The sequence below is a fragment of the Schistocerca americana genome, chromosome 5 (genome assembly GCF_021461395.2).
Source record: "Schistocerca americana isolate TAMUIC-IGC-003095 chromosome 5, iqSchAmer2.1, whole genome shotgun sequence".
Lineage (NCBI taxonomy): Eukaryota > Metazoa > Arthropoda > Insecta > Orthoptera > Acrididae > Schistocerca > Schistocerca americana.
Window position 1 is genome coordinate 386,004,135 of NC_060123.1, and position 23,044 is coordinate 386,027,178.

A 23,044-nucleotide genomic window follows, 5' to 3' on the forward strand; every position below is an offset into this window, starting at 1 on the left:
TCAATCGTCTTGCTTCTTTAAAACTACCTGAAGGTACTAGTTTCGGCGATTACCAAGCAAAGTTAAAACAGCTCATCACGTCGTTTGAAACACGATTCCGAGACCTCACTAGTTTGGAAATGGAACTGAAGGTGTTCAGCACTCCTTTTTCAATTTCCCCCGATGACTTGTCACCGTCACTTCAGTTGGAGATTATTGATTTACAAAATTCAACTTTGTTGAAAGAGTGGTACTACAACACTTTGGATTTGTCACGATGGTATCGTTCATTACAGCAAAAAACATTTCCCAAGCTTCACAACAATGTCGCTGAGATCGTGTGCATGTTTGGAGCTACGTATTGTTGTGAGCAGGTTTTCTCAGCAATGAAAAGAGTAAAAAATAAGGAACGATCGTTTCTTCAGAATGCAACAATGAAGGTCATCCTCCGCATCAACGCTGCGAACACTTTGACGCCTGATATTTCCGATCTTGTAATGAAAAGAAAATGTCAAGTTACAGAGGCCCAATAAATTTAGTATGCAATTTCTTGTAAAATAGTCGTTTCTTATTTATTTCCTGAACATCGTATTTCCTGGTGTAGCATGTCACCACGTCTTAGCAGCTAAGAGTATGAGGTTGTCGATCTTGTAAGACGCAGCTGGCACATCAAAACGCTTGCCTTGCCGCCTGCCTGAGCCAGCCGTGCCGCGTGCCGGCCCACTTGACTGGTCACAGCGAGCGACACGGCTCCCTGGAGCAGGGAGCGTTCCGCGGCTCACAACGGAGCCCACGAGCTGGAACAGCCTGCCGTTAGGGGTTTGTTTGTGGATGACTTCATGATCGTCTACTCTTCCTCCAATCTTAAAACGACTACAGGGTAACTACAGCTGACCATCAGAAGGCTGGAAACTTGGACCAATAAGACTGGTTTTAGGTTCTCACCAGAGAATACCTGTAAATTTTATCCATCATCATTTCAGATTCCACCCACTATCACTCACAATGGGGCCACTGTTTTAAATTTTAAGAAAGTGTGCACTTTTTGTGCCTGCTATTTTACTCAGTTAATCTGGCTCCCACACCTGGAAGACCTCGGTAGAAAGTGCTCAGATTGAATATTTTGAAACGCCTCAGTGCAAATGCATGGGGAGATGACAGATCCTGCCTCCTGCAGTTTTATAGGGCCTTTCGTCAGATCACAGTTAGATTATGGCAGTGTGGTTCATGCATCAGCATCCTACCTCTAGATATACGACACTGTCCACCATGAGGTCATTAGTCAGTAGACTGGAACCTTTCAGACCAGTGCTGTTCAGAGGCTAGTGAACCACCACTCTGGAGTCAGCAACACCTTCTCCTGGCTTGTCGCATCCAGAAAATCTCAGCATTTAGCGCAGTGGGCCACCTCAACTGTGAGGGGCCATACGGAGTCAATCCCATGCAACTAAGGTACTTTGGGTATTTTCTCACAGATCTGGATAGATAAGATCTCCAAATACACAATCAGGGATGGAAGAAATGGCTACCTTGATGTCTTGAGAGGCACAAAGTCACTTTAAGCCTAACGCTGTACAAGAAAACATAATCCAGGCTGCACTTTTTCAGTTCTGTTTTGTTGAGTTTTAGTTATGTACCACTGGTTAATCATTGTTTATATGGATGGGTACCAGCAAGGGAATGTCCTCGATTGTTCAGCTTTTTTCCCTGAGTGCACCTTTTGGAACAAATTGCAGATTATGACACGGAGTTATATGGCATTATGATGTCACTGGAATGGATTCAGAGACATACTATAAAGGTCCTCATTTGTTCTGACTCACTCATTGTGCTGCAAGCAGTCAACCAAATGTTCCCATATGACCAGTTGACTTAACTCATCCATGACACCTTACAATGGTTCCAACACCAAGACATGGAGGTGATCTTTTGCTGAGTACTTCGACAGAAACCAGGATCATCTCATTTGACAGAAGAGTCATGCATCAATGGGAAACTGACTGACTGGAAGTGGTGGACTACAAACTGCAGTTGCTCAGATCGGCCAAACAGGCCTTGAGGACTTCTTGCCAACCATATCAATGGAAGAAATTGTTGCTCGCTAGACTGCACACAGAATGTAGCCCTTTAACACATGGTTTCCTCCTCTAGCAGGAGGACCCACCATTCTGGGAAGTTCATGCAGTGCCACTTTTGATTCAGTGTAATTTGGGAATGTGTGTTTTATATATGGACATCTGGGCTGTGTACACTTCAGCCAGAGATCTAAGAGCTATCCTCACTGACACTGACACCAGTGCCACACAGGTTTTGAAATTCTGTAAACCGTTGAGCCTTAATCCTGCAGTGTTGGGGAAGGGAGGTGGACCTGAACGCATTATAAACATTGCTTTCTGTGCAGACAACCCTTGTCCCTTCCCCCAAGAATGGGATGCTTACTCTTTGTATGACCTTGCTGTTTAGTGCCTCACATAATCAGTAATAATAATAATTAATAATAATAATAATAATAATAATAATAATAATAATAATAATAATCCCCGTGGTGGCCCGGGAAAAGAATAGGCCTCCGGTATGTTCTGCCAGTCGTAAAAGGCGACGAAAAGAACAAACCACTAATAGGGCTAACCCCCCTTTTAGTGTGATTACTTGGTTCAGGACAGAACTAAAGAAGCCTCGGACAAGCGCCGTCATGGTCGGGGACGACGCTTGAACCCTATGCCCGCCCACAATGGTAACGACACTGCTAGCCAACTGGAAAATGATTTAAATCCAAATAGAGGTGTTTTGCAGGATATGCTTCCTGCAACCACCCTAGAAGGAAAACAAAGACAGAGGATGAGATGGTCAGATGAAGTTAATCGACACCTCATGTTCTGTTATTACCAAGCAACAAACCTAGGAACCAACACAACTGGATACAGATCACAAGTATACACAACATTTATTACCAGATACCCGGAATTAAAATTTTTAACAGAACAACGACTAGCTGATCAGATCCGTGTAATAATAAAAAATAACAGGATACCCAAGTCAGAATTAGAAAACATCAAACAACAAGTACAACAAATACTGGAACAAAATTATGTGCAATCAGAAGAAGAAGAAGAAAATACAGTAATGGACTCAAACATCCCAGGGCAAACAAACAAAGAACAACACGCATCAATTAAACAATCAGAGGAAAACGAAATCTTGAGACAGCCACCAGAACAAGCACAAATAGAACACGAAGAGACACACGTGTCAGATATAGAAGAGAAATTTCAGCTGACATATATAGAATAAAAAGACACAAATACAGACATCAGACCATTTTTGCATAGACCGCCAAATAACCCACAAGTCGAAACAACAATAAAAACTATCAACACAATCATACACAACAAAAAAATGAAAATACAACTATGGAAGAGTTACAACTACTGGTTTATATAGGAGCGCTCACTACACTAAATATACACACTAGGCAGAGATCAGAACAAACCAACACACAGAAGAAACCCACAAAACCAGCATGGCAACACAGGCTACAGATCAGAATAGAAAAACTGAGAAAAGACATCGGACAGCTAACACAATTTATAAGAAATGAAATATCAGACAAAAAACGAAAAAGGTTAGGTAAAATCTCACAACAAGAAGCAATAGAGCAATTAGACGAAAAGAAGCAGAAATTACAAGCATTGGCCAAACGACTTGGAAGATACAAAAAAAGTGAAAATAGAAGGAAACAAAACCAAACATTCAACACAAACCAAAAGAGATTTTACCAAACAATAGATAACACACACATTAAAATAGACAATCCACCAAACATAACAGACATGGAACACTTCTGGAGCAACATATGGTCAAACCCGGTACAACATAACAGGTATGCACGGTGGATACAAGCAGAAACAGACACATACAAGATGATACCGCAAATGCCTGAAGTGATAATTTTGCAACATGAAGTCACCCGAGCAATTAATTCTACACACAATTGGAAAGCCCTTGGAAATGATAAAATAGCAAATTACTGGCTAAAGAAGTTCACCTCAACACATTCACATCTAACTAAATTATTTAACAGTTACATTGCAGACCCATACACATTCCCTGATACACTTACACATGGAATAACTTATCTGAAACCTAAAGATCAAGCAGACACAGCAAACCCAGCTAAATATCGCCCCATAACATGCCTACCAACAATCTACAAAATATTAACTTCAGTCATTACACAGAAATTAATGACACATACAACACAGAAAAAAATTATAAATGAAGAACAAAAAGGCTGTTGCAAAGGAGCACGAGGATGTAAAGAGCAACTGATAATAGATACAGAGGTGACATATCAAGCTAAAACGAAACAAAGATCGCTACACTACGCATACATTGATTACCAAAAAGCCTTTGATAGTGTACCCCACTCATGGTTACTACAGATATTGGAAATATACAAAGTAGATCCTAAATTGATACAGTTTCTAAACATAGTAATGAAAAACTGGAAAACCACACTTAATATTCAAACAAATTCAGATAACATCACATCACAGCCAATACAGATTAAGCGTGGAATATACCAAGGAGACTCATTATGTCCTTTCTGGTTCTGTCTTGCTCTGAACCCACTATCCAACATGCTAAATAATACAAATTATGGATATAATATTACTGGAACATACCCACACAAAATCACACATTTGCTATACATGGATGATCTAAAACTACTGGCAGCAACCAATCAACAACTCAACCAATTACTAAAGATAACAGAAGTATTCAGCAATGATATAAATATGGCTTTTGGAACAGACAAATGTAAGAAAAATAGCATAGTCAAGGGAAAACACACTAAACAAGAAGATTACATATTGAATAACCACAGTGACTCCATAGAAGCGATGGAAAAAACAGATGCCTATAAATATCTAGGATACAGACAAAAAATAGGAATAGATAATACAAATATTAAAGAAGAACTAAAAGAAAAATATAGACAAAGGCTAACAAAAATACTGAAAACAGAATTGACAGCAAGAAACAAGACAAAAGCTATAAATACTTATGCTATACCTATATTGACCTACTCATTTGGAGTAGTGAAATGGAGTAACACAGACCTAGAAGCACTCAATACACTTACACGTTCACAATGCCACAAATATAGAATACATCACATACATTCAGCAACAGAAAGATTCACATTAAGCAGAAAGGATGGAGGAAGGGGATTCATCGACATAAAAAACCTACCTTATGGACAGGTAGACAATTTAAGAAAATTCTTTCTAGAACGAGCAGAAACTAGCAAAATACACAAAGCAATCACTCATATAAATACATCGGCTACACCACTGCAATTTCATAACCACCGTTACAACCCTTTAGATCACGTAACATCAACAGATACGAAGAAAGTAAATTGGAAAAAGAAAACACTACATGGCAAGCACCCGTATCATCTAACACAGCCACACATCGATCAAGACGCATCCAATACATGGCTAAGAAAAGGCAATATATACAGTGAGACGGAAGGATTCATGATTGCAATACAGGATCAAACAATAAACACCAGATACTACAGCAAGAATATTATTAAAGATCCCAATACCACAACAGATAAATGCAGACTTTGCAAACAACAAATAGAAACAATAGATCACATCACAAGTGGATGTACAATACTAGCAAATACAGAATACCCCAGAAGACATGACAATGTAGCAAAAATAATACATCAACAGCTTGCCTTACAACATAAACTTATAAAGCAACACGTTCCCACATACAATTATGCACCACAAAATGTACTGGAGAATGATGAATACAAATTATACTGGAACAGAACCATTACAACAGATAAAACACCACCACATAACAAACCTGACATCATACTCACCAATAAAAAGAAGAAATTAACACAACTAATCGAAATATCCATACCCAATACAACAAATATACAAAAGAAAACAGGAGAAAAAATTGAAAAATACATCCAACTGGCTGAGGAAGTCAAGGACATGTGGCATCAGAATAAAGTTGACATTATACCAATTATACTATCAACTACAGGAGTCATACCACACAATATCCACCAGTACATAAATACAATACAGCTACATCCAAACTTATATATACAATTACAGAAATCCGTAATTATTGATACATGTTTTATCACCCGAAAGTTCCTAAATGCAATATAACATATACCGTACAGTTAAAAGGAAGTGACGCTTGATCAAGGTCCGCGTCACGTCCCATTTTTAACCAGACTTAACGTCTGAGAAAGTAAAGAAATAATAATAATAATAATCATTCCCGTGGAGGCCCGGGAAAAGAATAGGCCTCCGGTATGTTCTGCCAGTCGTAAAAGGCGACGAAAAGAACAAACCACTAATAGGGCTAACCCCCCTTTTAGTGTGATTACTTGGTTCAGGACAGAACTAAAGAAGCCTCGGACAAGCGCCGTCATGGTCGGGGACGACGCTTGAACCCTATGCCCGCCCACAAAGGTAACGACACTGCTAGCCAACTGGAAAATGATTTAAATACAAATAGAGGTGTTTTGCAGGATATGCTTCCTGCAACCACCCTAGAAGGAAAACAAAGACAGAGGATGAGATGGTCAGATGAAGTTAATCGACACCTCATGTTCTGTTATTACCAAGCAACAAACCTAGGAACCAACACAACTGGATACAGATCACAAGTATACACAACATTTATTACCAGATACCCGGAATTAAAATTTTTAACAGAACAACGACTAGCTGATCAGATCCGTGTAATAATAAAAAATAACAGGATACCCCAGTCAGAATTAGAAAACATCAAACAACAAGTACAACAAATACTGGAACAAGATTATGTGCAATCAGAAGAAGAAGAAAATACAGTAATGGACTCAAACATCCCAGAGAAAACAAGCAAAGAACAACACGCATCAATTAAACAGTCAGAGGAAAACGAAATCTTAAGACAGCCACCAGAACAAGCACAAATAGAACACGAAGTGACACACATATTAGATATAGAAGAGAAATTTCAGCTGACATATATAGAACACAAAGACACAAATACAGACATTAGACCGATCTTGCATAGACCACCAAATAACCCACAAGTCAAAACAACAACAACAACTATCAACACAATCATACACAACAAAATAAATGAAAATACAACTATGGAAGAGTTACAACTACTGGTTTATGTAGGAGCACTCACTACACTAAATACACACACTAGGCAGAGATCAGAACCAACCAACACACAGAAGAAACCCACAAAACCAGCATGGCAACACAGGCTACAGGTCAGAATAGAAAAACTGAGAAAAGACATTGGACAGCTAACACAATTTATAAGAAATGAAATATCAGACAAAAAACGAAAAAGGTTAGGTAAAATCTCACAACAAGAAGCAATAGAGCAATTAGATGAAAAGAAGCAGAAATTACAAGCATTGGCCAAACGACTTAGAAGGTACAAAAAAAGTGAAAATAGAAGGAAACAAAACCAAACATTCAACACAAACCAAAAGAGATTTTACCAAACAATAGATAACTCACACATTAAAATAGACAATCCACCAAACATAACAGACATAGAACACTTCTGGAGCAACATATGGTCAAACCCGGTACAACATAACAGGCATGCACGGTGGATACAAGCAGAAACAGACTCGTACAAGATGATACCACAAATGCTTGAAGAGATCATTTTGCAACATGAAGTCACCCGAGCAATTCATTCTACGCGCAATTGGAAAGCCCCTGGAAATGATAAAATAGCAAATTTCTGGCTAAAGAAGTTCACCTCAACACATTCACATCTAACTAAATTATTTAACAGTTACATTGCAGACCCATACACATTCCCTGATACACATACACATGGAATAACTTATCTGAAACCTAAAGATCAAGCAGACACAGCAAATCCAGCTAAATATCGCCCCATAACATGCCTACCAACAATCTACAAAATATTAACTTCAGTCATTACACATACAACACAGAACAAAATTATAAATGAAGAACAAAAGGGCTGCTGCAAAGGAGCACGAGGATGTAAAGAGCAACTGATAATAGATGCAGAGGTGACATGTCAAGCTAAAACTAAACAAAGGTCGCTGCACTACGCATACATTGATTACCAAAAAGCTTTTGATAGTGTACCCCACTCATGGTTACTACAGATATTGGAAATATACAAAGTAGATCCTAAATTGATACAGTTCCTAAACATAGTAATGAAAAACTGGAAAACCACACTTAATATCCAAACAAATTCAGATAATATCACATCACAGCCAATACAGATTAAGCGTGGAATATACCAAGGAGACTCATTAAGTCCTTTCTGGTTCTGTCTTGGTGTGAACCCACTATCCAACATGCTAAATAATACAAATTACAGATATAATATTACTGGAACATACCCACACAAAATCACACATTTGCTATACATGGATGATCTAAAACTACTGGCAGCAACCAATCAACAACTCAACCAATTACTAAAGATAACAGAAGTATTCAGCAATGATATAAATATGGCTTTTGGAACAGACAAATGTAAGAAAAATAGCATAGTCAAGGGAAAACACACTAAACAAGAAGATTACATCCAGAATGAGATTTTCACTCTGCAGCGGAGTGTGCGCTGATATGAAACTTCCTGGCAGATTAAAACTGTGTGCCCGACCGAGACTCGAACTCGGGACCTTTGCCTTTCGCGGGCAAGTGCTCTACCATCTGAGCTACCGAAGCACGACTCGCGCCCGGTACTCACAGCTTTACTTCTGCCAGTATCTCGTCTCCTACGTTCCAAACTTTACAGAAGCTCTTCTGCGAACCTTGCAGAACCAGCACTCCGAGTTCGAGTCTCGGTCGGGCACACAGTTTTAATCTGCCAGGAAGTTTCATATCAGCGCACACTCCGCTGCAGAGTGAAAATCTCATTCTGGAAACATCCCCCAGGCTGTGGCTAAGCCATGTCTCCACTGTATCCTTTCTTTCAGGAGAAAAATAGAAATAATAATAATAAATACATCATGCAGGTATCTGTTCAAACAAGTGGGAATGTTAACTACAGCCTCACAATACATTTATTCACTTTTGAAATATTTTGTTAATGATCAATTGCAATTCTCATATGGTAATTACCTGTAAGCACGGCCAACAATGTTATGTTTTCACTACACAAGTGCATCTCTTTTCTCTTAATGTTCTAAAGTGTCTGTTGACAAACAGATTTGCGGTTGTGAGGATGAAGTGAGGTCACCAGATGTCTGTAAAGTAGACGTGGATGGAAAATTTTTTTTAAAAAAATCTGCTTAATGTGTTACTTGGATACAGAATCGTTTCACAGTTTATTGCACATGTGCAAGTTATGCTGAATTAATTTTTGTGTGAATACTTATAATTTTTGATAACAGTGCTTGATTTTTTTTTTGTCATCTTTTCATCAGATATAGTGAACAATTTTGAATATTGTTAGTGTGGTGCAGCAGAGTCGGCAACTGTAAAATGTAATTACATTAAATTTCAGCCTCCAGTTGCATAAGCAAGGAAAGATTATACCTAGGTTTCGGCTATAATAATGTAGCCATCTTCAGAAATGTCACAATATAAAATTAAATTAAAACATGCCAGATATTGGTCTTGTCAATTCTAAAATGTTAGTACTACAGTAAATAGTCATAAGACTGTGTCACTTCTACTAATGTTTTGCTGGTAGGTCACACCAAGGGGCCAGACAGGTGGGCCGCGGGCACTGAGTGTAACTGGGTGCCGCGGACAGTGATGCAACGAGCTCAGCTGGTAGTCGTGCGCATGCGTGTTTGGAGTAATACAGACTTAAAACTAGTAAATGTTACCTCAGATTATTGTGCAAAATAGTTTATTACAATAGTTCGGACTATTAATGGCATTAAGACATAAGTCACTGAAATTACCAATCCATAAAAGGCAAAAGATATATAAAAAGTGTACTGTACATAAGTACGAGTAAACATTAATTGATAACTTTATTTGTTACCACAGCTAGAAATGTTACTGGCAAATAAACCATAATAACTGAAGTTACAGTTCTGTGAGAGGCAAATGACATTATATAGCATAAAGGAATCTTTTAATAAGAAAAGGCCATAAGTTAAGATTAACAGTGCCTGAAATGTGTGAAAGTTAGCTAAGATTTAATGCCTGTGAATGATAATGAGGACAATTGTCTCATACAGGTTAGTGGTTAGATATACAGTATGTGATGAGCAATTAATACATAAGAAAATCAGTAGGCTGTATGTCATAGCCAGCTATTGACATAGGCAAACCACCATATAAAGCAATGGATTTATCAGACAATAGGTGTGTGCAACGCCACAAAACATTATGAAGACAGTATAGCCAGTGGAGTTACATACAGACTTTGACGATTAGATGAACAGTGTATGTAAACATAAAGGTAAGAGCACAATGGCATTGGGTGACATAGAAAGTCCCGCATCATCATGATAGACAAAGCAGTGACTGAAATCCTTTGAAGAAGTTGTTATTTTTCAGCTGCAATTGGTCATTAAGCAAGTTGTCTTTATCGTAAGGAAGCTGTTTGAAAATTTGCATTTCTTCGAGTGTATCTTCTTGGTTTAAGAGCTCTGTGTTTATAAGTTTGGTTAGGGGCATGGGCTTGGATTAGATGATCTGCAAATGTCGAGCCACGGGTGCCATCTCCACTTTATGTGGGTAAATGCTCTTTGTATCTAGCTGATAAGGCTCTATCTGTCTGACCTATGTAATAACTAGACCCATTCCCATGCCCATAACCCACTTATTAACACAGAGCTCTTAAACGAGGAAGCTAAAGGATCTAGGCTAGATACACTCGAAGAAATGCAAATTTTCAAACGCCTTCTGTACGATAAAGACATGTTTAATGACAAATTGCAGTTGAAAAATAACAACTTCTTCAAAGGATTTCAGTCTTTGCTTCGTCTATCATGATGATGCAGGACTTTCTGTGTCACCCGATGCCAGTGCTCTCTCATTTTTCTGTTTACATACACAGTTCACCTAATCGTCATAAAGTTTCTATATAACTCCACTGGCTATACTGTCTTCATAATGTTTCGTGGTGTTGCAGGCATCAATTGTCCAAGAAATCCATTACTTTATATGGTCTTCTGCCTACGTCAATAGCTGTCTATGACATACAGCCTTCTGGTTTTCTTATGTATTAATTGCTGATCACATACTGTATGTCTAACCACTAACCTGTATGAGACAATTGTCCTCATTATCATTCACAGTTGTTAATTCTTAGCTAAGTTTCACACATTTCAGGTGCTGTTAACCTTAACTTATGGCCTTTTCTTATTAAAAGATTCCTTTATGCTATATATGTCATTTGCCTCTCATAGAACAGTAACTTCAGTTGTTACGGTTTATTTGCCAGTAAGATTTCTAGCTGTGGTAACAAAGTTATCAATGTTTATTTGTACTTATTTACAGTACACTTTTTATATGTCTTTTGCCTTTTATGGATCAGTAATTTCAGTGACTTATGTCTTAATGCCATTAATAGTCTGAACTATTGTAATAAATTATTTTCCATAATAATCTCAGTTAACATTTACTAGTTTTAAGTCGTATTATTCCGAAAGTGCATGCACTTGACCACCAGCTGAGCTCGCATCATTGCTGCCCGCGGTGCACCCGTCTGGCCCGTTGGTGTGACTTATCAGCAAAATATTAGTAGAAGTGACACAATATTATGACTATGTACTGTAGTACTAACATTTTAGGCTGGACAAGGTCAATATCTGGCATTTTTTAATTTAATTTTACATTGTGCCATTTCTGAAGATGGCTACATTATTATAGCCGAAACCTAGGTAATGTTTCTTTGCTTATGCAAGTAGAGGCTGAAATTTAATATAATAGCGCACAATATCTGTGGACTCAACCATTTGACATTTAAAGGATATAAAACTCAGTTTATTTGCTACTCTTATCCCAGAAAAGCCAGCAGTCAAATTTGGTTGGTGAACCAAGAACTCAATTTTTTTTTTCCTTTACTTCATACAATTGAATTCCATAACTGTATTAGGTGACACAAATTTTATGTTAAAATAAACTTTCTGTTAATGAGCAAGATGTTGACTTGGTACAGTGTAGAGGAGAATGCAAGACCTCGAAATGGCACTGGGAATTACTTTTTCGCATTGTAAACTTAAAACAATAAGACCTTTTTAGAGTAGTAGTAATAAACACTAATGATCCAATACATTATGACCACCTGCTTAAGTGTGCTGGTCCACCTTTGGAATGCAATACATAAGTAATTCTGCATGGCATGTATTAGACAAGTCATTGGTATGTTTCTAGAGGTATATGGCACCAAATGTCCATGCACAGCACATGCAATTCTTGTAAGTTATGGGCTGATGCTTCTCTAGTGCAAAGTGGGCTCTTGATACAAATGTTTTGCAATGGGATTAGATCAGGTGAACTTGTGGGCCAGGACTTCATTGTGAGTTCACAAACATGTTCTTCAAACCAATGTAACATATTTCTTCCTTTGTATCAGGGACAGTTGCCATTGTGGAAGACATGAATCATGGCTCGCAATAACGTTAACATAGTCCACAACTATCATGTTGCCTTTGATTACTACCGCAGGCCCCATGGGAGGCTCATAGCATAATATCTCCTCAACTAGCCTCCACCTGTGGCATAGTTCATGTTCTGAGCAGCCATTTGCCTGGTTGGTGGTGTATTCAGATATGACCATCAACCTGGTGTATTGAGGGATGATTCATCCAACTAGGGGAGATGTTTCAATTGATCCATGGTCCAGACTGTTGATTCCAGTCTGTATGATGCCATGCCCAGTGCAGTCGTAATTGATGACGTCATTGGGTAAACTTGGGAACACTTAGGGATTGTTTGCTGCAGAGCCCCATATTCAACAGTGTACACTGAATTGTGTGCTCTGAAGCACTAGTTCTTGCACCAACAGTGTACTGTCATTGGAGTGACCACAGATCATTGCCTATCCTGCTTTATACAGGGAGAGTCACTAACTATTGCCAGCAAGAATAACTCGGAAAGTATGATAGGAGCTGAGAAGTTTATGGGAAAAAAGTTGCATGGGACAGTGGGGGTCATAATATGACATTGGTTTTTTTGTTTCTAGGTGGGGTCGCTTCAGAGAGATGAAGCTCAACTTTGTTTTTTAAAATGGGATGCTATAGATTGGTACTTATTTTCTGGTAGCGGCTATCAAGACAAATCCAGTGATGTGTAACAGGAAGGTCTTTGAAGGTCAACAAATTTCACAAAGGTGGCATGAACTCCCTTTACAGAAGGTGTTTGAAGTGATGACCATCGGTATCAATGCAGTGCTGTCCCCCCACAGGGGGTCCACGACCCTTTTATGGATATGTGTGTGGCGAGCACGGGATCCCGAGCTAGTGCAGCTCTCTTTCCTTTCCGTGCTGCCTACCTTCCTTTTCCACACACCTCCCTGTCCCCGATCCTTCCCCCTCCTCCCCTCTCCCCGCCCCTTCCCTTCACCTTCTCCCTCTCTTTCGGGGGAAGTTTTGTGCCTACGTCCAGAGATGGACGCTTGCCACTGTAAGACGTAGTTTCTCTTCTTTGCTCTCTTTGCTGGAAAGTATCTGTCCTCCTTTTGTACTTCACTTTTCTTTGCCTCTTCTCTGTACCGTCTTCTCCGCTGCAGCATTTGAGGCCTCTCTTCTTTCCTTTTTCTTTGTTCCTCCCTTTCTCTTCCGCATAATTAATTCCCCTCCCCAGGTAGACAAGTAGGACACATATGTACCCCCTGGTAAAGGACAGGCCCAGGGCAGGTTGATTACCTGAGCTGGTACCTACTGAACATGCCGATTGGTCTCTCCATCCATTTCTCAGGAGGTGTGACCTAAGGTGTGGACAATCACCTAAGGCGGGAGTGCCCTCAAAGAAGGCCCCCACAAGGAAGGAGTACGCCATCGGAGATGCTGGTAATTGCAAGGGATACTTTCGCAATGGTTTGCTCTTCTTCTACAGCTTCTGCCCACAAGAGAAAGCTAAATGAGTCTCAGTCACAGATTATTCTTCCATCAGAGCCAAATTTCCTAGTTGTTTCTCGGTCTGTTGAAGGTCAAGACTTTTCCACAGTCAACCCTTTCATTATTCAGAAAGGTGTCTACACAATTGCAGGTCACGTAAAGTCTTGTTCCCGATTATGAAATGGCACCTTGTTGTTAGAAGCACACTGCCCTCCAGGCACAAAAATTGCTGCAGACTACACTGCTGCACACCTTCCCTGTCCAGGTGGAAGCGCACTGTGCTTCAAATTCATCAAGCACGGTGGTGTATACACACTCACTTGACGGATTATCCAACAAGGACATTCAAAATTACCTGTCTGAGCAGGGTGTAACAGCTGTATTCGAGTCATGAAAAGGGTAGACAAGGACTTGGTACCAATCCATACTCTCTTCTTGACATTTGACAACAGCTCAACTTCCATTGAACATTAAAGCAGGATACGAGATCATTTTAGTTTGCCCTCACATCCCCAACTGTATGCATGGCTATTGATGTCAGCGGTTTAATCATACCAGCCAGTCGTGTTACAATGCGGCCAAATGTATTACATGTGGCAGGGATGCCCATGAGCGTGATTGTCCACCTCCATCCCCTCATTGCATCAACTGTATGGGAGACCACGCTGCTTCCTCTAGAGATTGCCCTATTTTCAAAGATGAGTGAATTATTCAGGAAATATGAGTGAAGGAAAAGGTGTCTACCTTTGCTGCTTGTAAGTTATTCGCCAGTAGAGCCCACTGTGCTCTCAGTGGGTAAATATAGCACTGTCCTTGCATCTCCTCAGCCTACTAAGGAGGTAGCCACACAGACCTGTGGTCCATCTTTTGCGCCACGGTTGTTAGATCGGCCAGCCCAAAGATCACCCATTCAACCTCCCCACTATCATCCGCTCAATCTAAGACTCACCCTTCATTGGCTCCTGCTAAATGATGGATTCCAAAATCGGACAGCCAGACTTCCAAAAAAGAGACTACTTGCAAAGATTTTTTACGTAACCTGACCTCACAACCATAGATTCCTCCCTCATCTCAACATCCTTCTTCCACAAAGGCTCATAAGAAACAAAGTTCCTCTCGTTCTATGCCACAGCGTGTCTCATCTACAGCCCCATCCAGCGGTAGCCGCTCTCGGCCGTCTTCTGTGTCGCCGAGACGCACCGCTGGCGGCCAATCAACCAGCCAATCACTTGCGGCAGGAACTGCCTCCGAACAACCTATGGATCAGGATCTTCTGCCTTTGGCCGAACTCCATTCCAGTTGGCTCCCGGATCTCAGTGTTTGTTGAGTTGACAGAAACCATAGTGAGATTTTTTTCCCCTTCTTGTCCACCCTATGTAAATTATCCATTGGAATATCTGCAGAATTTTCTCCAGTCAGGATGAATTGTCAATTCTCTTACAATCCTACTCCTGGTTGTCTTCTGTCTTCAGGAAATAAAGCTACATCCCCATGCTCACTTTGTGTTCCCTCATTTCCAATTGGTCTAGTTTGATCTCTCCTCTGTTGATGGCACCCCAGCACACATGGGACTAATGATTCGTCTCCGTGATATTGTCCATTATCACCCAATCCCCTTAAACAGTGCATGGAGTCCCGAAGCCTTTTAACACCAGCCCAATGCAGTTTCCGAAAGCATTGTTTTGCAGTTGACCATCTTGTTGCTCTCTCGACTTACGTCATTAACAATTTTCTCAGGGAACGCCAAACAGTAGCAATATTTTTTGATCTGGAGAGGACATACGATACCTGTTGGAGGACAGGCATCCTCCGCACACTGTTCTCTTGGGGCCTTAGAGGTTGGCTACCCCTTTTCATTCGTGAATTTATGACAGAGCACACATTAAAGGTGCGGGTGATCACTACTCTCTCCCATACTTTCTCCCAAGAAAATGGGGTGCCCCAGGGCTCCGTGCTAAGTGTTGCACTGTTTGCCATCACTATAAATCCAATTATGGATTGTCTCCTTCCCGATGTCTCAGGCTCCCACTTTGTCAATGATTTTACAATCTACTACAGCTCTCAGTGGACCAGCCTTCTTGAATGATGTCTTCAAGGATGTCTCGATCGCCTCCACTCATGGAGCATCGAAACCGGCTTTGATTTTCTCCCAGTAAGGCCGTCTGTAAATTTTTGGCATTGTACAGAGTTTCCTCTGCCTTTGCAACCTCTAGGCTTTGTCGACCTTCCGTTTGCGGACGTTTCCAAATTCTTGGGACTTAAGTTTGACAGAGAACTGTACTGGTCTTCCCACATTTCATATCTTTTGGCTCGCTGTCTGCAATCCCTCAACACCTCAGTGTTCTGAGTGATGCCTCCTGGGGAGCGGACCGAGTGGTCCTCCTCGGCCTTTATTGCACTGTAGTGTGCTCGAAATTGGACTATGGAAGCACACTTTACTCCTCTGCATGGCTGTCTATTCTTCGGCGTCTCGAGTTTGTCCACCACCGTGGATTGCATTTAGCGTCTGGGGCTTTTTACACCAGCCCCTTGGAGAGCCTTTACGCTAAGACTACTGAACCTCCGCTGTACAATTGGCGAGCTGTCCTGCTGAGTCTACGCTAGTCGTCTGTCTTCCACGCCTGCTCATCTGACCCATGCTCTTTTTTTTGACGCCTCCTTGGATTTAGGGTATGCAGACTGCCCTTCCTCTCTACTAACACCAGGAGTCTGCTTCCTTCAACTGCTACGTTCTCTTTCCTTTCACTTTCCCAAAAACTTTCTTGACAAATGGGGGTATGGCGCCACCTTGGCCTTCATCCCCGGACCTGCTTTCTCCGTGACGTTTGTCAGCTTCCCAAGGATAGTTACCCCCTATAGTTTGTTGGTCATTTGCTGCTCTATGCGCACAAATGGAGGATGCCACATTTATTTATACTGATAGATCAAAGACCGCATTTGGTGTTGGGAGTGCCTATATTGTTGGCAACAATTTTGGCTTCCCGACCAGTGTTCGGTTTTTACTGTGGAGCTTTACGCTGTTCTCCAGGCTGTCCAATAAATCCATGGCTACAGTATATTATATGCTTGTATTTGCTCAGCTCTCTTCTCAACGTCTAGTCTCTTTATCCCATCCACCCACTGGTTCACCAGGTTCAGGACTGCCTCCACGTACTCCACTTGGGGGACATCTCTGTGCCATTCCTCTGGGTCCTAGGGCACATTGGTATCCTCATCGTCAAGAGGAGGTAATTGTAACTAGACTCCGGATAGGGCACTGTCTTTTTAGCCATCGACTTTTTTTAAGTGGCGATCCTCCCTCACTTTGTCCCCACTGCTCTCAGCTGTGGATGATGAGACACCTTTTACTTCAGCGACCCTATTTTAATCTGCTAAGTGCTACAGAATATTATACAGTATATTATATCCCTTACCACACCGTCACTTATCGAAGCACATGCTCTGACAATCCTCTCTCGCATATCTTCAGATGTAGTTGGAACGCCTTTATAAACAATGTCTTTTACGAATACCCACAAGGAAAAAATCCAGAGGCGATAAGTCTGGCGAATGAGCTGGCCACGACACATCTCCTCCACATCCAATCCAACAATTTGGGAATTGTCTCTGAAACTCATTTCTAGCTGTCAGCGAAAAATGTGACGGACACCCATCATGTTGATAACACATTCTGTTCCTTGTTCCTAAAGGTATTTCTTCCAATAACAGACCTAATATTACTTGCAGGAATGTGGTGTACTTCCTACCATTAAGATTTCCTTCAATGAAATAGGGGCCTATAATTCTGCCCTCCAGAATCCCACACCATACATTCACCAACCATGGCTTTTAGTGTGCAACTTGGCACAGCGAACGTGGATTTTCAGTTGCCCAATAATGCATGTTATGCAAATTAACATTTCCTTGGGTTGTGAATGTAGCCTTGTTAGTAAATAAAATCAAATTAATAAATGTCTCATCCCTCTGAATCTGAAGTTGAACCTATCAGCAGAATTCAGTGCGACGCGTACAATCCGTACCATTTAATTCTTGGTGGAGACTGATATTGTAACTATGATATTTATGGTGATGCACAGCACGAACAACACCATTCTGGCTCATGCAAGATTCCCTTGCAACTTTACGTGAACTAACACAAGGATCTCAAACCACAGTGGCAAGAGTACTAATTTCTGTTTCCTCAGTAGTGACTTTCCTTTGCCAGATATGTTTCTGATGCATTAAAGATCCAGTTGTTCCCAATTTATCACACACATATTTAAATGTATGACATGTAGAGTGATTACATTGAGAATATCTTTCAGCGTATAAATCTCTAGCTCCCACTGGACATCGTTGGCATTCTCCATAAATAAGAAGCATATCGACTTGTTCTTCGAAGGAATACATCATTCACATTCACTTGATTCAACAATACTAGTCTTACAATTCCTATTATTGTTGTATTTCGAAACCTTCAAATGGCGTTTGTGTCAACGGCACATTAGATGGATATGCCGTATTCGGCAAATATTTACTGTTTATGCAATATGAGAGAGAGAATCATCAAAGCATGTGCTTCGATAAGTGTCGAAGTGATAAGGAATACCAATCAATCCATGATAAGAAGATTGCAGCACTGCATTGATACCAGTGCAGTCACTTTGAACACCTTCTGTAAATGGATGTTCATGCCACTTGTTTGACCTTCATTGATCTTCAAAGTACCAAACTATAGAATCCCATTTAAAAATAACAAAAGTTGACCTTCATTTCTCTGACACAATCCCACCTAGCAACAAAAAACCAGTGTCATATTACGGCCCCTGTTGTTCCATGCAACATTTGTCCCACAAACTTTTCAGTTACTATCATACTTTCAGGGTTATTCTAGGTGGGAATAGTAAGTGACTCACCTTGTAGAGTGGGCAAGCCTGTGACCAGCTTCTCCATTACAGAGATGCCTTTTCCTAGGTGCTGGGCTATAATAATCTGACCTTTTTCAAAGTCTCATTCAGTAGTGTATTTCCCATTTTGCGACTCATTTCATCACTAGAATGATTCCCCATTGGTCTTTGCTCTGCTTATATACTTTCCTTACTGGGCCCAGTGCCTGCAATTCCATCAGGCAGCATTAATCTGGCCTTGGGCTCTGGTCATAATGTTTTGGCTCACCAGTATATGCAGTTGGTGATACACTGGCTGTATCATTTCCACTTTGTATAGAAGACACACAGACCTAACAAAAACATTGTCTGGTAACATTACTGAAAGAAGGTTATTACCAAAGGTTAAAATAGTTTCACTAATTTATGAAAGCTTTTTTTAGTAATTCTATACATATTTACCGCCACATCAAAACTCTAAAAGACTTTTCTCAATGCAGTTTTTGGTTTTCCTTCACTGTAGCAGTTAGGAAGAAAGTGACATAGTCAGTCATCTGTAAGGAAGAATCAACATGCTGATAGTAACCAGAGGAACTGTGGAGTAAGTTTACTGTGTAGGCAAATTAAGTTGATGAGCAGAGCAAACAGAGAACTGAACACTCCACGACAGTCTTTTCTGTAGATTTTATGGAAATGGTTGAAGCAGAAATCTCACCACTTGCAAATGCTAAAAGTCTGTTGGCCAAAGGCAAAATTAGTCACTTTGACATTTCTGGATGAATATGTTCTTTCTCCATGGAACAGACCATTGCAGGACATGTATATCTGACGGACGTGTTGCAAAATTCGGATAGTGATACACCTCACTTGTGGCCTCAGTGTTTGTGAATTCTTGCATTATGTTCAGGAATGTGATATAGGAAACTGATGGGACAGTTTTTATGGGGAGAATGACATAGGATTTGTGTTGTGGCCTCAAGACATCTGATTTACCTCATGTGACATTTTGGTTTAGGTGTATACAAAAAAAGGCAATGTTTGTGCTACCTTCATCAGCAGACCTATCAAAACTATGACCTTACATTAACAAAGCCTCTGAATAGATTGACATGAATGTTTGTGCAAATGTAATTGAAGAGTCAGTATCCACAAAAAAAGGGGGGTGACACGGTGAGTACTTGCATCAAAAATTATTTCCTTATATGACTGTAAATCTCCAGAACTTTACAGAAAAACCACAGCTGTGTTGTTGTTGTTGTTGTTGTTGTTGTGGTGGTCTTCATTCCAGAGACTGATTTGATGCAGCTCTCCATGCTACTCTATCCTGTGCAAGCTTCATCATCTCCCAGTACCTACTGCAACTAACATTCTTCTGAATCTGCTTAGTGTATTCATCTCTTGGTCTCCCTCTAAGATTTTTACCCTCCACGCTGCCCTCTAGTACTAAATTGGTGATCCCCTGATGCCTCAGAACATGTCCTACCAACTGATCCCTTCTTCTAGTCAAGTTGTGCCCCAAATTCCTCTTCTCCCCAATTCTGTTCAGTACCTCCTCATTGGTTACATAATCTACCAATATAATCTTCAGCATTCTTCTGTAGCACCACATTTTGAAAGCTTCTATTCTCTTCTTGTCCAAACAACTGTGTTACATTGGAGAAACTTCTTAAATAATTTATAGTAATTAAAAAACATCATGTTCCATCACCGAGAGTTGCCTAGTAAATTATTCTTTATTACAACCAGTTTCAGTCCTCAGATCATCCTCTAGACTTTAGTTTTTGAAAACAGCTTACATGACAATATTAAACAATGACATCACATAGCACAAAATCCATTGTAAATCACTGCTTTTAAGTAATCAAATACATTATGTAAGTGTTTGGTACATTTTGTTATTGACAATGCAGTGCATTTTATTATTAGACAACAATGACTTGTGATGGATATTTTTAACAGCTCTTTCCAGTGGAACAGTGATGGCTTTAAAAAAAAAAAAAAAAAAAAAAAAAAAAAAAAAAAAAAAAAAAAAAAAAAAAAAAAAAAAAAAAAAAACAACTCTAAGAAGAGAGAGAAAAAAATGCACTGCAAAGGAATTATCCGAATGGGATAGAAATCAGTAGATGTGATGTACATACACAAAAAAATTAATGCTTAAGTTTCAGAAAAAAATGCATGATGAATTCAAGAGAAAGCGCTCCGCAACTTGATCTAATCAGTAATGCATTTGTCCACCTCTGGTCCTTATGTGTGCATTTCTTTGGCTTGGTATTGATGGATAGTTTTTGGATGTTGTCCTGAGGGATATCGTGCCAGATTCGGTCAAATTGACACATTAGAGCATCGAAATTTTATGAGCTGATTGGAGCATCGTGCCCATAACACTCCAGATATTTGGAAAGAGATTTGGTGACCTTGCTGGCCAAGGTAGGGTTTGGCGACCACAGAGACAAGTGGTAGAAAGAATGAAATTGTAATTCTGCAGAGGAGTGTACGCTGATATGAAACTTTCTGGCCGATTAAAACTGTGTGCCGGACTGATACTTGAAGTCAGGATCTTTGCCTTTCAAGGGCAAGTGCTCTACCAACAGGGCTACACAAGGATGCCTCATGGCCCATCCTTACAGTTTGAAAGGTAGGAGACAAGGTACTGGAAGAAGTAAAACTGTGAGGGCAGGCCATGAATTGTGCTTGGGTAGCTCAGTTGGTAGAGCACCTGCCCAGGAAAGGCAAAGGTCCCAAGTTCAAGTCTCGGTCCAGTATACAGTTTTAAAATATCTGGGAGTTTCATCCAGGAGAAACTCTCACTGTGTGCAGCTGGATAATATCATGCTGAAATGTAACCCCAGATAGCTTGCCATAAAGAATGCCACAAATGAAAACCAAAGAAGTCCAGCTATGAAAATAAGTGGTGTCCCAGACTACCAGTCCTGGTTGTCAAGCCATATGGCGCATGACACTCGAACTGGTATCCCACTGCTGTCCAGGGTGTCTCCAGACACGGCGTGATATCTCATTGAATGGAGTAAAATTGTCTTCAATAATGAGGCATGCTTCGAATTGAGCCCTGATGGCCAGCAAAGGTGCCCTGGATAGCAGTAGGATACCTACCTATCATCTACCATATGGCCTGAAAACTAGGATTGATGATCTGGGGTGTCTTTTCTTTTCGTAGCAGGACTTCTTTAGTTGTCATCTGTGGTGCCCATACAGCACAGTGCCCTCATGGCAACCCATTCTGGCCTTACATTTCAGTAAGATAATGGCCACCCAAACCGAGCGAGTTTCTACTGCTTGTCTTTATGCTTGCCAAACCCTACATGGCCAACAAGGTCACCAGGTCTCTCCCCAACTAAGAACATTTGGAGCATTATGGGCAGGGCCCGCCAACCGCCTCAGGATTTCGGTGATGTAATGCACCAATTGGACAGAATTTGGCACAATATCCTCAGGAGTACATCCAACACCTCTGTCAATCAGTGCCTAGCCAAATAACTTCTTGCATGAGGGCCAGAGGTAGACCAACATGTTATTAACTTGTCCAGTTTGTGAAGATCTTTCTCTTGAAATAAAATCATCCAATTTTTCTGAAAGTGTGATCATTTGTCTGTACATGTACATCACATCTTCAGATTCCTGCCCAAATCGGATAATTCCTTTGTGGTGCCCCCCCCCCCCCCCCCTTAAAGTGTACTCATGAGTTGTGGGAGCACCACATTGACAAAATTTGTAATAATATATGTGTGTTGTCTGTTCCATAATATTGTTGACATATTTTCATGTTGTTTCTGTGATTTAAATAGTTTCGCTTCTCTCTTTCTTCAGGGGTTGGTTAAAAATCAAAAAGCAGCACAATTCTTATCAGAGATGCCTGAACCACCGAGTGAAGATGCAATTCAACTGGGTGTGTCAGAATTAGTTGCCATAGGAGCTCTAGATGATGATGAAAATTTGACAGCTCTTGGAAAACGAATAATGAATTTCCCAACACACCCTAAACTTTCAAAGGTGCTGGTCAATGCAGCAGTATTGAGGTATGTGAGTATTAATATATTTCACAACATATAAAAGTGAAAAGGAGCAGTAGTTCACTTGCATGGTAACACAGCTGTGATTAGTA

General features: G+C 40.4%; 1 protein-coding gene across 3 annotated transcripts in view; it reads left to right on the plus strand.

Moving 5' to 3' along the window:
- The window catches only part of LOC124615844 (ATP-dependent RNA helicase DHX30-like), a 358,540-nt gene that overhangs the window by 181,789 nt on the left and 153,707 nt on the right, over nt 1–23,044 (plus strand). For all 3 annotated transcript variants that reach the window (XM_047143997.1, XM_047143996.1, XM_047143998.1), the window contains one exon: nt 22,750–22,958. In XM_047143997.1, the coding sequence (XP_046999953.1) occupies nt 22,750–22,958 (209 nt within the window). The remainder of the gene's footprint in view (nt 1–22,749; nt 22,959–23,044) is intronic.